Source organism: Spea bombifrons, chromosome 1 (assembly GCF_027358695.1).
Source record: "Spea bombifrons isolate aSpeBom1 chromosome 1, aSpeBom1.2.pri, whole genome shotgun sequence".
Classification (NCBI taxonomy): domain Eukaryota; kingdom Metazoa; phylum Chordata; class Amphibia; order Anura; family Pelobatidae; genus Spea; species Spea bombifrons.
The window spans coordinates 33,181,419-33,197,105 of NC_071087.1; the positions used below are offsets into that span (position 1 = coordinate 33,181,419).

Below are 15,687 nucleotides of genomic sequence, written 5' to 3' on the forward strand. Positions count from 1 at the left end.
CTGGTGTCAGGGCAGGCTGTTTGGGGACAAAATTGGCTCACCCTGGGCTGTTTGGGGACAAAGTTGGCTCACTCTGGACTGTAATTTGTTAATGTTATCTTGGTGCTGGTCGGGTTCTATGTGGGCAGTGTGGACACCAGGGTTGGCTTTGGGGGTGTGCATCCTGTGATCTATGCCTGTAATTTAGGGGGTTTTATCTATACCTTTAATGCTTAGCTGTTATGTGATTTTCAGTTGATCTGTACCTGCAAAGCTGGGTGTGTGTGTTATTCTGCTATGCTATGTTTGCATACATTATTTATGTATACCTGCAAATACAGAGTTTGTATTTCTTATTCAGTTGATCTATACATGCACGTGCTGTTAACATGTGTTGTTTATTTGATCTATACCTGAACTACCGGGAGTAAGTAAAACAGAGGTGTGGCTTAGTGAATGAGGGACAAAGGGACTCTGGGGATAATTACAGGCAGGGGCCCAAGGAAATGCCTAGGGTCCAATTTTTCCATATTTAAATTTTATTTTGTTACAAAGATTAGCTGTTTTTTAATGTATTAAACATAATTTTTTTTACTCCCAGTCCCATCACATTACATCAATATGCGTTAGAAAATCAGGAAAAGATGGGCATATATAGTGGGCTGATTCGGTGGCGCAACGGGCCACTTGACTAGACTTGCCCCCAGGCCTTAGGCTGCTAGCCCTCCCCTGTTTGTAGGCCCTTCTTTCATTACCATTCACCCTCTTACACGCTGAATTTTTATTTCCCTGATTTCCAAGAAACAAAAAATAAAAACAAAACAGCATTCTCTTTATTAATTCTTTAATTTTTTTTTACTTCACAAAAGCTTAAGTTTAACATCATTCCATTAGTCAATTTTAATACATCTTAATAACTACATCTTTAATACGGATGATAATGATAAACATGACAGTTAATGGAAATTAAACAATTAATAAGCTTTGGAAATAATATTTCAATAGCCTTTTTATTTAATCAAGAAAAGTATACCCTTGGCTTTCCAGCACTGTTCAACCAAAAGATACCCGTGGTTGAATCATCTAGACTTGCATTCCAGACAACACCAGAAACAAAAAGAGACTCTCTACAAAAATGTAAATATGTTCGGTGCAACTATAAAACTCACTTGTGTAATTCAGATCCAGGAGAGGCTCTAACATATAGGCAAACCAAGCAGCCGACTAAAGCACCGAGCATCTAAAGGGTACCACCATGTGGCCCCTCCTAAGGTAGCAGAAAAGCGTATGCAAGAGGGGTGCTGGAGACATTGTTTTCCTAGGCAGAAACCCTAGGGCTGGCCCTATGTTTTGTTTTGTACATATGTATAAAACATACCACTTTTATGTGACCAAAATATATTAAAAAATATATTTTACAGTAATATATCTGGAAATAGATTATTAAAGATGATTAGATATATGTTAAAATACATATTATCTAACAAATGCTACTCGATTGTAGAAGTGATAAATATTTCCTTTTGAAAGGTGACTGTAAAAATATACATACACACAAACTATGTTAATTGTATTAAACATTTTATGCATATGTATTGTGCAAACCTACAAACATTTTTTACAAAATGTTGATTAAGTAACAGTTAAATGTGATACTGTAATGCATCGTAATACAATGAATCTGAAATTGTTATCTTTATGTTTAAATTCTATTAACATTAAATCAGTTATTTATAGCTTAAACCTAAAGATGTGTTATTTTTGCAAATAATTAGAGAATAGTTTATAAATGTATTTTAATAAGAAAATCCTGATTGCGACACTCTTTTACCTAAAACATTAAATGCTACATCGTGTGTACTTTATTTTTTTCCCTTTTCCTTCATGTAATTTCCAAAGAAACATAAAGTTAATCTTGTTCTAAATTCTCCAAACAATGGAGATCTACCTTGTATGTTATTTGTAAAAATAACATATATTAAAAAAGTAACAACAGCGCCATCTGATGGTCAGTACCTAGAAATGTCCATCATATCTTTGAAAAAGCTGTCAGCAGTGAACCAGATAAAATAATGCAGAATGCCAAGGTCAACAGCAGGTAATTCCAAAGACCCTAAAATTAAAACATAATGTTGTAATGAAGTGATATTTTACACATACACAATTGTGGTTACTATAAAAGTATATTATCACTAAAAAGAGCTGTATGATTCATTTTTTCTTATCACAAGTTACCATGAAGCATCTTACCATAATTAAAAATAATTACTTTGGTGACTACCCAACTATTCACTCTACTACATGCCACAAAAAATATAAAAGTAAATCTAAATAAATACATATAAACCTAGACAAATAAATATTGGTTTATGGTAACCATAGCTTTCTGGCACAAAAGAAAAAGAAATTACCTTTATTTCTTTAAACACTAAAACTCCCCACATTGCAGCTATGAATCCGGGTCCCTGGAAAATTATAATATAAAATAAATACACCAACATTCTCAAGTAACGCTACTTAATATTTATGTTTATTTTTTTAAAAAAAATAGCCCAAAACTAAGCATTTATATAATGAAAAACAAAACTTTAAGAATCTGTTTGTGCTTAATACAATCACTACATCATCTTCAGATTTATTTCTGCATTTTCTAATGGATGATTTTAGCCAGCGTGTAGTAACAGCTATGCATCCACAAAAACCTACAGTTAAGTGCACTAAAAAGCAAACACCTTTTAAGTGATACATTTCTTGGATGAAAAAAATGTGACTTTTAAAGCCTCATAATATGCCAAATTATGTTTTTTTGATTCTGATATCCGCAGAATTGTGTTATAACAGAGACAGCAGTCTCTACAGAAAAAGGCACAACCATGCTGTGTAAACTGCTTATTCGGTACACACAATCTCTTAATGAATTGAACACAGGATTTTTCTGACAACAAGAGCAGAATAAGAACTGCTGGAAGCATCATTTTAGCTACTAACCGCAGTGATTATTGGAAAGCTGACCACAGCACTGAGGTAATTATTAGCGAGGAACCAGCAACACGTGGCGATAGCCCACAAAAAGCCAGAGATGAAACCTTAAAAAATAAGAAGGAAAATAAATCATTGCGCAACGGGCTCGAGTATAAATTAAATGAAGGATTGCAAAGTCACAATCAGCTCAAATTGATTTCTGATACACCTGTTTTTAGAAGAGAGAAAAATAAAGTCCCCCATAGTCTTCCTTAGCTTACGAGGCTCAGACTGGCCATACGAGGAGCAGTGGGTGGCAGATGGCACAGGTCCATGCTGCTTAGGTGGCAGATTTAGAGCTTTAATGTGGGGCCACATATATCAGGTGCTGACCTTAGAGTACCAGGGCATTAGCCAATGGCACAGAAACAACATTGAATATTTGTTTAAAATACCTGTGGCTAGGGGGCAATGTATTGAGAGCTTGTACTGCAAAATTAAATAACATCAATTAAATCTAATTACATTTTTTTATCTCAACCAAACATTAAAAATAAATAACAGCACAGTAATTATCTTAAAAGATTAATTTACCAATTACTGATCATTTCTTGCTGCCTGCTTTCTCTGAAATCCTTTCGGGTAGAGCCGGTCACCAACAAAGCTTATGGTGTTGGCTTTATGGGCCAGTGAATCTTCTTTTTCATTCAAACTCTTAAGACAACCATTGCAAATTTGTTTTACTACTTAAATATTATTTCACCGATGCAACTAGAAATAGCGAAAATGTTCAATACACCTGCAAATTCCAGGATTAGTGAACTATGGTAATAGCAGAACATTATATGTATGTTTGTCAGTACACGGCATTTCAACATTGAGGGAACTTGCCTGGTAATATTGCCTGTGGATAAACTTTTGGATGATTTTTCATTGCTGCACAATAGATCAAAAAATATACTGTGCTAGTCAGGAAAATACCACTGAAATGTGCAAAGACATAGTCCAGATCTGGAAAACAAAACATTTTCAAGACATTAGTTAATAATATATCACAAAACAAGGACAACACAAATGACATAAATGAGCGAGAGAGGAGAGCGGAGAGAGAGCGAGAGAAGAGAGTGAGAGCAAGAGAGGAGAAAGAGACATATATATTATAAAGCTGAGCAAAACACATTATTAGTTGCACCAAAATTGCCAAAAGCTAATGAAAGAAAAACCTGATAAATAGATACAGAGTTTAGAGATGCTAAGTTATAGGTCTATAAGTACAAGTAGCATATTGCGATTTTGTTTAAAGGACGTAAAACACCCTCTTATATTCTACACAATTTATTCTAATTGTTATACTTTGGGTGCAAGAAAGGGTATTTCTTAATGTATATTTCAGATGGAGGGGCACAAGGTGCCACCAATGTTTAAAAATGTTAAAAATAAAAATATGGACATTTTCTTGGAACTGGATGGTTCCCTATATTATGTCACTAGAGTCTATTATTTTGAAATGTTATTACATTTTTACATCATATCTTTTTAATTTTTAATATTTTTTCTATTTTGATATTTTCTTATATTTTACATTTTATTTTTATAGGGCTCCATTGCCCTGCATTGTTGATCAGCCTGCAGGGAGAGAGCAGATGTCTCATTGATCATTGATCTCCCTCTAACCAGTGGCTGATCAGCAATGCAGGGCAATGGGGGCCTGCCCTTACACGTGTCCCGGTGGGTCCATGAGACCCAGGCAGCACTTTGACAACACCAAAGTCATTGGCAAATACTGAGATAAAGTGGTAAATCCCAACATTTTTACTCCAACCACTTTTTCTCTTTCATTTTCTGTAGGCGGTGGGGTCACACAGCATCATTGTGTGACCCCACATGTGCTACAGTAAGTGCCTGTTGAGGCATTGCGATGAGTGAAGTGTGTGAGTTGCTTGAGTGTGTGTAATGTGTGTGTCTGACGTGTATTTTTCTACCTGTCTAGGTATGTTAGTGTGTCTGTCTAGGTTTGTTAGTGTCTGGGTACGTTTGTGTGTATATCTGGGTATGTTTGTCTATCTCGGTATGTTTGTGTGTCTGTCTGGGTGTGCTTGGATATATGTGTGTGTGTTTATTAGTATGCGTGTGGGTATTTTAGTATGCGCTTGTGGATATGTCAGTGTTTGAACACGTGTCTGGGTATGTGGGTATTTACATGAACACATGTTTTTGTGTATGTAAGTTTGTGTGTGGGTATGTTAGTACATTAACATGTTTCTTTGGGTATGTTTGTGGGTGTCAGTGTGTACACAAGTTTCTTTGTGTATGTTGGTGTGTATCTGGGTATGTTAGCGTTTGTGTCTGGGTATGTTAATGAAAGTGTGTGGGTATGTCAGTGTGTGAACACATGTATTGTATATGGGTATTTTAATGAACATGTGTTTTGGGGTATGTTAGTCTTTGTGCCCGGGTATTTTAGTGCGTGAACATGTGTCTTTGTGTGGGTAGTTTAGTGTGAGTGACTGGGTAGTGTCCAAGTATTTTAATGTGTAAACATGTCTTTGGGAATGTTAGCATGTGTGTCTGGGTACCTGTCTGGGTATTTTAGTGAAAGTGTGTGCCTGGGTATATTAGTGTCTGAAAATGTGTCATTGAGTATGTTAGTTAGTGTGTGTGTGGGTAAGTAAGCATGTCTTTGGGTATGTGCATCTGGTTATGTAAGAATGTGTTTGTATGTATAGGTATGTATGTGAGTGTATGCGGAGGAAGGACAAAGACAGAAGAACAAGAAGAGGCAGATGATCTATACCTGAACTACATGTAGGGGGAAGAGAGGACTAGCACGGTGAAGGAAAGGACACTGTCTTCACAGGGTGGGGGGGGGTCATGTGTATGATGTGCTCACGTGACTCCACCAAGGGCAGGGCACAGGGATGAGGCCAAGGGGGAGGCCAAACAACGTTTTGCCTAAGGTGGCAAAAATCTGTGCACCAGCCCTGTACCTAGGTATAACCTTTGTGGAATGTGCTAATTTTATACAGATACAAGTCTTTAAATAAACAATATAATACACACTATATATGATGCATGCAATAAACAATAGTCATTCCATGGTAACATTGAAACTATTTTCTAACAGATATTTGTAGACATTTTTCTTAATAAATGCACACTTCTAGTTATGGAATGTAATGCATTATATATTATGAAAACAGAGGGTTTTTTTTTTTTTTAACTCACCAAACTGACTTGATCCCGCGTACATACTTTCATTGTTTTTGCTGTGGTCCTTTATATAAAGAACTGGAACAAAACTGGAGCCGTAAAGAATCCCAGCTACAACTGCCATCAATGAGCCTCTTTTCATACAGAACATGTAAAAGTGAGTATGTAAGTATAAAAAACATAGAATTCAAATCTAGGTAAGACATTTGTCTTTGCTCGTCCTACGTTCAGGATTGACTTAGGTCTACTTCAGCACTTTAATTGAAATGTAAAATTGCTTTGTAAGTAAACCTCTTAGATTATGACAATATATTTGGACGCATTTCTTTTCAAATACACCTTCACCTGGTGCTTTATTAGTTGGGACTATAAACTAAGTGACTTAATGTAGCTGTTAATTAAATGCATGTTTAATGAATAATCCAGAATGTGTGTTATATGTGGCTTTAGATAGAGATACATTACTATTTAAAGGATTTTATTCATGAATCAGATACTCCTTGATATCACTTTACTATAATGATATGTGAAAACATAAAAAAAGTCAATGAACAAACCTGTGTGTATCACTAACTTGCAGAATTTGTGGGTTTGTAATCAGTGAATTGAAAGTTTACTTACATTATGCGTTTTTGAAAAGGTGATAACTTGTCTACCCATGACTCATCTGTATTTGTGTTCTCTGCCCAATTTATCTGTTGGAAAACATATCATATCGTTCAATAGAGACAATATTGTAAAATATACACACAAACACACAAAACAGAACTTACAGTAGTTCTCAGCAAAGGGGTCGATTCTGATTCCGTCACCAATACAGCACTCTTTACTTCCGTTTTCACAAACAGAAAAATAATTGCACTAGAAATAAAAGCATTGCAAATGATCTAGGGTAGTATATTAGTATAAAATGGTTCATCTCCGTACATAAAATCATAAGTTAAGGCTACATAATATACATTTGAAATTAGAAAAAGTCGATTCATAGATGAAGCACACTCAAAAGATATATATATATATAGTTTGATTTTCCACTACAACGAAATGTAAATGTCTTTATTCTAACAGCTGACTGAATTTTAAAGTTTATGGAAATCTTGCAGATATACCTTAAAGCAGATAGCGCAGCTCCAGCGTAATTTAAATTTGGCTTTGCCACAACTTCAGGGTCTATTCCAAAGAAGCCAAACCTGAAACAAAACACTTAATATTTACATGGAATACACGTTTGGTAAGCTACATGACGTGATTGCATAGTTATCAGTTATGTGAATACCATTCAAGAAACACCTATCCAAGGCATATACATTGGGGATTTGTTCACACTGCATGGCCATATTTTGCTTTGCCCGTCACTACGTCAACGCACCCCAATATAATTATATTAATATGTTATATATTACTAACATAGTATTCATGTTAAGTTGTCAAATTTCAGAGAAGCTGTTATTTAAAAATAAGTACTCGTGAGTACTAAACATAAACATTATAATACAAAGCCAGAGCTTTCCCCATGGTATATTGTATGCCTGTTTACCATTATGATACTTTGTAAAATATTACCTAGAACTTGCCCAGCCAGTTAGCAGGTTGGTGGAGGCCCAAAGCAGAAGCCCAAGCCCAAGACCAATAGTTTTAACAATTGGGACAACTGTTATATTACCTAGGAAGAAAAAAGGTATTTCAGTTCCTAAATAATGAACCCGGATCACACATCCCTAAAAAGCTAAAAAAAATTTGAATTAACAAAACCCACTCCCCATTCTTTACCATACACGAGTACCCTTCAGACATTCCAATAGCTTTCCTTGCATATGTACAAGAAATACAACTTTACTCTTCCCAAGCTGTTCAACTCGCTGCAATATTTCTGTTACATTACAATGATTTAGCTTTTCTACCACCTGAGCAAGATCTACAGTCTTGAAATAAGATCGTGAGCTCATCTCCTATTAGGTTCTGGTTTATTTACTATTGCGGTCATATGCAGGAGAGTTAACATTTCAGCTTGTTAACTTCACTCTGTACTACGCTAATCGTGAAAAGTGTCTTCACCATGAAGAGGGGAGCAGTCCCTGTAAAAGGCATAGTCCAAGGGGTGAGCTGACTTTCAATAAGCCTCCCTGATTCAATGTTTTTTTTAATGCAGCAGGTTGGAACTGCAAAGTCGCCTCCAAACTCTTTAGATAAGTTCCATTAGGTACACTACAGGGGGGTTATTATCAGTGAATTTAGCAGCATTTATAAACACATTTTGCATTATTTTCTGACTAATGAGGTGTAAAATTATTAATATAGTTCTTCCAAAAACTATTTTTTTTATTTCTTTTTTCTTGTAATTCAGTTGTTTTCATGCAATTACATTCATACAATTTAATTCTTATATAAAGTAAGAAAATTGAATGTCATGCTCTTGTCATATTATACAAAGTACAACTGATGTGATGTACACGGAATCTGTCATTACCTGTAGCCCACACACATCCTCCTACCATAGCCAGTGGCCAAAATCGAGGGGAATGAAGAATGATGTTTACCACTAAGGAAACAATCCATATTGATCCACACAGAATCCACTGGAAGAACATGCCTAAAAAGACAAATAAAAACATAAGAGTAATAATGACACAGATTATGGTGTTGTAAAATTTGGGTTGACTGTTCGCTTTATATTAGTGAGACTGGCTGTATATGTGAACATTGTTATAATCCATAAAGGTGATTCTAGTTAGCAAGTGCAACAAAAGAACAGCCACATGTTGTTTACTGCTGCCTCATAAAAGGACAACTTAATATTAACATCACATCATGGGGTTTATCTGTTAAAGTAAGAGTTTGCAGGAGAGTAAAGCGTTTAACTCTCTCACTCAACTATTCATTATGAAGGGCCAACACTAGCAAGTTTCTCCAGCGTGAAAGGCTAAGCTGACCCTGTATAACGCATTAATTAAACGGGTGCACATACATCAGCAGAATCTCACAAATTTAACCATGCATCATACATGGCCAGCCAAGCTTTCCTGCAGCAGATGCTCACTGAGGTTGATGGCAGATAAGAACCATTTGGCCCATCTAGTCTGCCCATTAGATACAGTGACGAGAAGGAGCTGAAACACAACTCTCCTGCAAACTCTCCTGTCAACTCTGCATTTAGTCAATAAACCTAAAATGATTTGAAATGCTCTTTATTGAGTTGTTGAGTTGACAACAATATTTTTTTTATTGGACCAGCACAGAGATTAAGAGATGAAATGTGCTTGACGAAACCTTATTTTATGGTGGACTGCTTAGCCTTTTGTTGTCTTCGGAAAGTTTGGACATTGACAAAAGATGTTTAAAGGAGAACTCCAGCTCTACTTTCATGTTTAATGTATACTGGAGTGCATTTTGCATGCTTATGAGTAAGCGCCCAGTGAGGCGCGAAACGCGTTACGCTTGCATAGTTCCTGGTTGCTCATTTTCCCACACTGATCAAATATGGATCGTCTTCTTTGAAATAAATATTGATTAAAATACAAGTTAAACTCGAGTGCTTGTCTTTTTCTTCTTTGGTTGAATTCATTTTGCATGTACCTCCATATATTGTATTGTACCTACTGGTACAGCCATTCTTTAGTTACTAGGTCTTCTTCACTTAACCTTCCCTGATGCTTCAAACGAGAGCAGAGCAAGCCAATGTTTGCTTCTTGCACAAGCAGAACACCCACTCTAGTTAGTAGAAGTTGAGCTCCAATTAAAATAAATTAGTTTAGCAACACCCAGTCGCATATATGCTGTCTGAACACTGATCATTTGCAGGTATATTGGCTACTACTTTAGTGGTACTGAGCATGTGCAAGAAAGCTGAAGAATGCGTTTGCAGTGTGACCATGACCATCAGGTGCAAAAGATAATTCCCAGCTATTGTTATGAACCACACTGAATTCATGCTCAGGCAAAACATTCATATGCATTTTGAGTAGGAAACAAAGACTGTAGGATAATTTTGAAAGTGTATGGGTGCTATCATTCCATTTCGTAAGCTAAGAAAGTAAATAACTGTTTATCAAAGTTACTAACTATGTATTCAAAAGTATTGTCAGACATTACATTAATGTTCATTCATAATACTAATTAACATACACAATTCATACCATCTCCAGTATCAAACTTCTTCACTGGAACAAAGTTGGAACCAAATAACACCACTGATACCACAGACGATGCAAATCCAAGGGCAAGGTGAGTATTGTTACCAGCAGTACCATTATTAACGTCATCTGTCCAGTTCTCCATGACCTGCTTCTTCTATAAACAGGATTCTTCCAAACTGCGTATGAAACAAATCAAACATTAATCCTTTTCAGGACGTAAGAGATGCAGTCCTATCAAACATATATCACAACTAAACAATATACTTTCAATTAGATGTTAACTGTAAATTATATCTTACTATACAGAGAAGGTAGATATGTAGAAGTGACAAAGGTTAACGTAGCGAAGGAATTTAAACCCGCATGAGGAAGGTATAAGGCGATCCTGAATATGAGACAAGGCCAATGTCCAAAAAAGTTTTAGATCATTACAGAAAGTAATGAAGAAAACAAAATGAGCATACAAATGGTTACTATCTGTTGTCAAATTCTATACTTCTATCTTTTACGTCTGGGGAAATCCTGGAATACTAGAACATATACTACACGTTGCTTAAATGTAAAATATTTAAATAGAAACATTATATTATGTACAGTACATCATTATTGTGGTCTGAAATTGTTCCTAGATCTGTGACTTATGCATGAGGATGCACCTGGGAGTATAAAACAACAGCTTGTACAACCTTGACAATTCACAAACATTAGAATATGTGACCCAAACACCTGTTTGTCGGGTATTGCCATATATTACAAAGAATGATAATCCTCATAAAAATGTAGCTTATATGGGCCATTAGCACATGAAAACGAAAAGGAACATTTTTTTCCATTTTGGAGTTTTTCACTGAATTATAATGTATATAGGACATGTTCATTGACCAAATTTACTATGGATCCTAAAACGGTAGCATTTTAAATTGTAATAATGTTTTACATTATTTTTCACATCCATCTGGTTCTGAATCTGACTTTGCTTTATTAATGATGCATAGCTCTCTCCACCAAAATCATTTCTAGTATTTGCAATATGACTGGTAATGAGTTTCAATTGTACGCTAGTCTAAATAAAATGTACATGTTTAACGTCTTGATTTAATCAATTTGGTGGATAGGAAATATATTTGTTAAATACATGTTATTGTGATTTCGATCTCGAAAGTGATCACTGTCTGCTTTTTGCTCACTAGCTTTTAGTTACCTATAAAAGCCCCAGATTTAGGACAATGGGAGGTAAATGTATTGTTATAGTAGGGAGTTCATCCATAATCTTTTTGTTCTCGGGTGAGTTTTCCACTTGAGACGGCATCAGTTGTTGTTATTATTATTATTATTATATTTTATTCATACAGCGCTTCTTACACAATACATATGACAAAAACTGGAACCTACTGGGTGCATGATGGTGTATGAACGAGAAAGCTGGGGGAAAATCTTAGCTTGTACAAACAAAAATTTACTCTTATTTTACCAATTTCCTGCTTTGGACACTGTTTACTTTGTAAACACCAGTGCACACATGTATAAAGCAAATTGAGTCTGAAAATCAGTGTTTTAGGAAAGTTACAAAGCCACTTCTGACAAACTTCTTCATGGAAGATAAAAATACAACCATACATCTCCTTGCATTGGCATATTATTAAAATGATCATACACGTGTATCACTAACGTCTGCCTTCCACACATTTCTACTGGATTAACCAGAGTATATAAACTTTTGGAAACACACACTAGGCGTACGGTGTCCACTGTTTTAGGGAAATTATTTTATTTTCTAACTTTGTCCTGTTTAGATTTTTCACTTTATTATAGATTTTGGCTGTGGGACTATATTCATGCGCCCATAGAATCCAAATGATGTCGCTGTGTGGATTTAAAAATCCCTTAGGTAGGAAAAGGCTGCTTTCAGTGAACAAAATAGGTTGTTTGTGATGTATGACTGGGGGAAAAAACCCCACTTGAACTACTCTATTATATTACTAACGTTAAGGATCTGGTATCCACACCGCACATGAAGTATTAATCAGCAAGTTGATAAGGTGCTGCCAGCCTGGCAGTTCCCCCAATATGTGAAACTGCAGACCCCAGTGGCACTGATATGGTTAATATAGGTAATGTCTATAAAACACATCTAGAATGAGTCAATGCCTCTTTCTTTACATAGTATAAATGCACAGTACAAGTTGTTTGGTGGTTAAGGAACAGGATTTCCAATACAATGTTTCAAGCAATGTTTCAATACTGCAGTTGTACCTTGTAGCCCTCCTATTGTTGCTGACTTGTTTATGTGTGTTATGTAAATAAATATATATATATATATATTATATATATATATACACACACACTTTATTTATACACTATAAATATACACTATATATAGAGAGAGAGTACCTACCTTCAGATTACTCTGTTTTGATCTGCTTACTCTGATGAATGATCATAACATTCACTGTAGAAGGTAATGACTTCCTGGTCATGTGAGCTCTGATCATTGTTCTGCTCTTCCTCCTCCTCCTCCTCCTCCTCCCAAGCATGTGTGCTGGCTGCTGGGCAGACATGTCAGGCAGGGCAGTCTGAAAGGAGTAGTATTACTTGTTTAACAGCAAATCTCTAGGTTTCTAGCGCCTGTACTTGTGGTGTGAATGAACGTATCATTGAAGTACTATTTATAAAGTGAAGTTGTTGTGGAGCACAAATAAATGGGTTTATATTAAATATATTAAATGTGTATATATATATATATATATATATATATTAATACATTTATGTGTGTAAATAAAACATGTAATTTTTATTTAAAATAAATATGCTTTTTATAATACTAGGTCATGGTATCCCCTAAAAGTAAGTGTTTGGGAGCATGGATGTGTTAGTGGGGTGAGATGGAGAGTGTGTTAGAATAAATGTGTACATGTGTGAGTAAGTGTATGTAATTTGTGTAAGTGTGTTTACATATGTGTGCCAGAGTGTATGTTGGAAAGGGGCAGGGGGCAAGAAGTCACAGACAAATGATGGCAATGATGGCACAGACAAGCTGTTTGAGGGCAGTGGTGGCACAGACTAGCTGTTTGGGGCAAAGATGGCACAGATAAGCTGTTTGAGGGAACTGGCAAACTGTGGGCAAAGATGGCACACACAGGCTGTTTGGGGGTTATGATCTCACATTTTTAGATTTTATTTTCATAGCAAATGATTATATATATATATATATATATATATATATATATATATATATATATATACACACACACACACACACACACACATACCGGTATTATTTCAAACAAAAGCCCTACTTTTCCTGATTTAAAATTTGTGGGAGCACAATAAATGAGTAAGTGGGAAATCACAGTTGAATAAACATATAGCTAAAAACTACTCTGGTCAAACACAAACATTTTAACCTAACCCTGGTCCTGAATGAGTTAATGCAAAACAAAAATTTGTTAATACTATTGTCATTTTAATGTTACTGTTTTCAGCCTCTCCTATTTAAAAGTGCTAAGTGCTTTACAATCTGCTGGTGCTATAGAAATCCTATACTTTTGCAAATTGGCAAGGACAATGTAAAGAATACATTTTGTGCGTTATTAAGAGATACACAATGAGTCCACATACGTAAGATATTAAGGCCTGGGTGATCTTGAGTTTGACATGTATCAGAAGTTTATCTCTGAAAATCATTCAGTCACACAAATATATAAATTATTTTTTGCTTGGGACTAGAAACTGAATCGCTGATCAGTCATTTTTGCTTTTTTTTCTTTCTTAAAAATAACTCAAAATCACAAGGCAATCTTGTTGAAACATGAGCACATTTTTTTTTTTGCATACTTTATAAATATTTTTTTTTTTCACTAAATGTTAAAAAATGTCAGGGAAGCCTATGCAGGCACTTTTTCCTCTTCAGGTATGACCACCGCAAGCCCCTATTCCCATAACAGCTGCTGGCCAGTGTTTTTTGCTATTTATATTGTCTATGAATATCATTTTATACATAATGTTTAAAAATAGGATACCACCTATTTGGCTGACATAGTCCACTTGCCTATGGCACTAGCCAGGGCTGCAGTGGCGTGTGGCGATGACCATCCAAACCTAGCTCTTTAAGGCCAGTGGTCGCTTGATGTTGTAAGTGAGGGTGACAGCTGAATGTGATCCATGTAAAACTTTTATGCTCATATATACTTTGTTAGGATATGTATACAATTCTATATAAATAATTATAATAATGTTTATAAACATATTTATCAGGACCCACTAGAGGCTCATAATAAAACTTTTTAGGAACTATTAATTTAGTGCATATGCATTCTTTTGTTTCTATTACATTAGAAACATAGAATTTGATGGCATATATGAGCTTATTTAGTCCCTCTATTAATCCTGCTCCAAACACTGAATCCCTAACCTTAACTTGTCTTAGATTCAGGATAGCCTCATGTGTATCCCTTGCATGTTCCAATTCCATCACTGTATTAAACTTTACCACTTCTGCCAAGAGACTGTTCCACGTATCCACCACCCTCTCAAACGTGCATCTAAGCATGATTGAAAGGACATTTAATCCTCTGATCCTCTAGTTTCAGACTATCACCTATTGTCCTCACGTTTCTCTTCTTCAAATAGACTTTCTCTGCAGCATTCTGTTACAAAGAATCTGTCAAAAAGGCTATAGCTAAGTTTTTACTGGGCACTGAAGACAAATCTCTACCTCTCTACAAATCTCTACCTAATATCTACCTATGAAACAAAGGGTTAAACGCGACTGTAAGTATACCTAGTCAATGTAACATTTGGACTGGGCTCTCATGGCTCTTTCAACAGAGTGCTAAACTGGGGAATCATGGGTTAAACCGATCGATCCCACGAGCTACCGTGAACACGCTTGGGAATTGAAAGCAGCGATGGCATATTTCCTCCTCAATTTAGCACTTTAAAGCTAATTATAAATAAACAGAGATTGTAGAAGTGACTCCCTGAATTCCTTTTGCATATTTGCACAGATGACTCTCCATTCTAGAGCAGTGATGTGCTTGGGGTTATGGAATCATCCCAGCCTGTGGGATATTATTTCCCTGCAACCACACACTTCCTGCAATGACACACAAAAAAAAATCTGATTTTTTTTTTCTTCTTTTCACATGAACAATCATAAGGCAGGCAGCCTGTGACATTTGGGGCTGCTGATCTCCGCCTAGCTATGTTTACACAGTTGTCTCCATTCATTCAGAGAAAGCAATCGCTTCCCTAGTGGTAGCTGATAAAAGACTCCCTAGCTCAGTGCTGTGGAGTGACAGTGAAATTCCTATTCTCAGACCAGGCACAGACTTCTTATACAAACTCCTTCATCTCTAAGGTTAGCCTGGAGAAAGCATGCAACAGCCCGACTGGTGGTCACAAA

The 15,687-nt window shown here is 35.8% G+C and overlaps 1 protein-coding gene across 1 annotated transcript; it reads right to left on the reverse strand.

Annotated features, from left to right (window-relative positions):
* Nucleotides 1–806: 806 nt before the first annotated feature.
* On the reverse strand, nt 807–12,766 carry TMEM144 (transmembrane protein 144). The gene is made up of 12 exons (XM_053460247.1): nt 12,679–12,766; nt 10,284–10,459; nt 8,618–8,740; nt 7,714–7,813; nt 7,260–7,340; nt 6,924–7,011; nt 6,772–6,845; nt 6,166–6,284; nt 3,832–3,951; nt 2,968–3,065; nt 2,391–2,444; nt 807–2,092 (listed from the first exon to the last, which is right to left on the reverse strand). Exons 2-12 carry the CDS (start codon nt 10,423–10,425, stop codon nt 2,009–2,011), a joined length of 1,083 nt encoding a protein of 360 aa, XP_053316222.1. The 5' UTR covers nt 10,426–10,459; nt 12,679–12,766; the 3' UTR covers nt 807–2,008.
* Between the last annotated feature and the right edge of the window lie 2,921 nt (nt 12,767–15,687).

Bases quoted from the DNA above. Each gene is read 5' to 3' on its own strand.
- TMEM144 (XM_053460247.1), bottom strand. From the start codon at position 10,425: ATGGAGAACTGGACAGATGACGTTAATAATGGTACTGCTGGTAACAAT. The intron at 6,846-6,923 runs GTAAGTTCTGTT...GTTTTCCAACAG, and splicing joins CCCCTTTGCTGAGAACTACT to ATAAATTGGGCAGAGAACAC. The intron at 2,445-2,967 runs GTTAGTAGCTAA...ATAATTTTCCAG, and splicing joins GCTTTCCAATAATCACTGCG to GGACCCGGATTCATAGCTGC.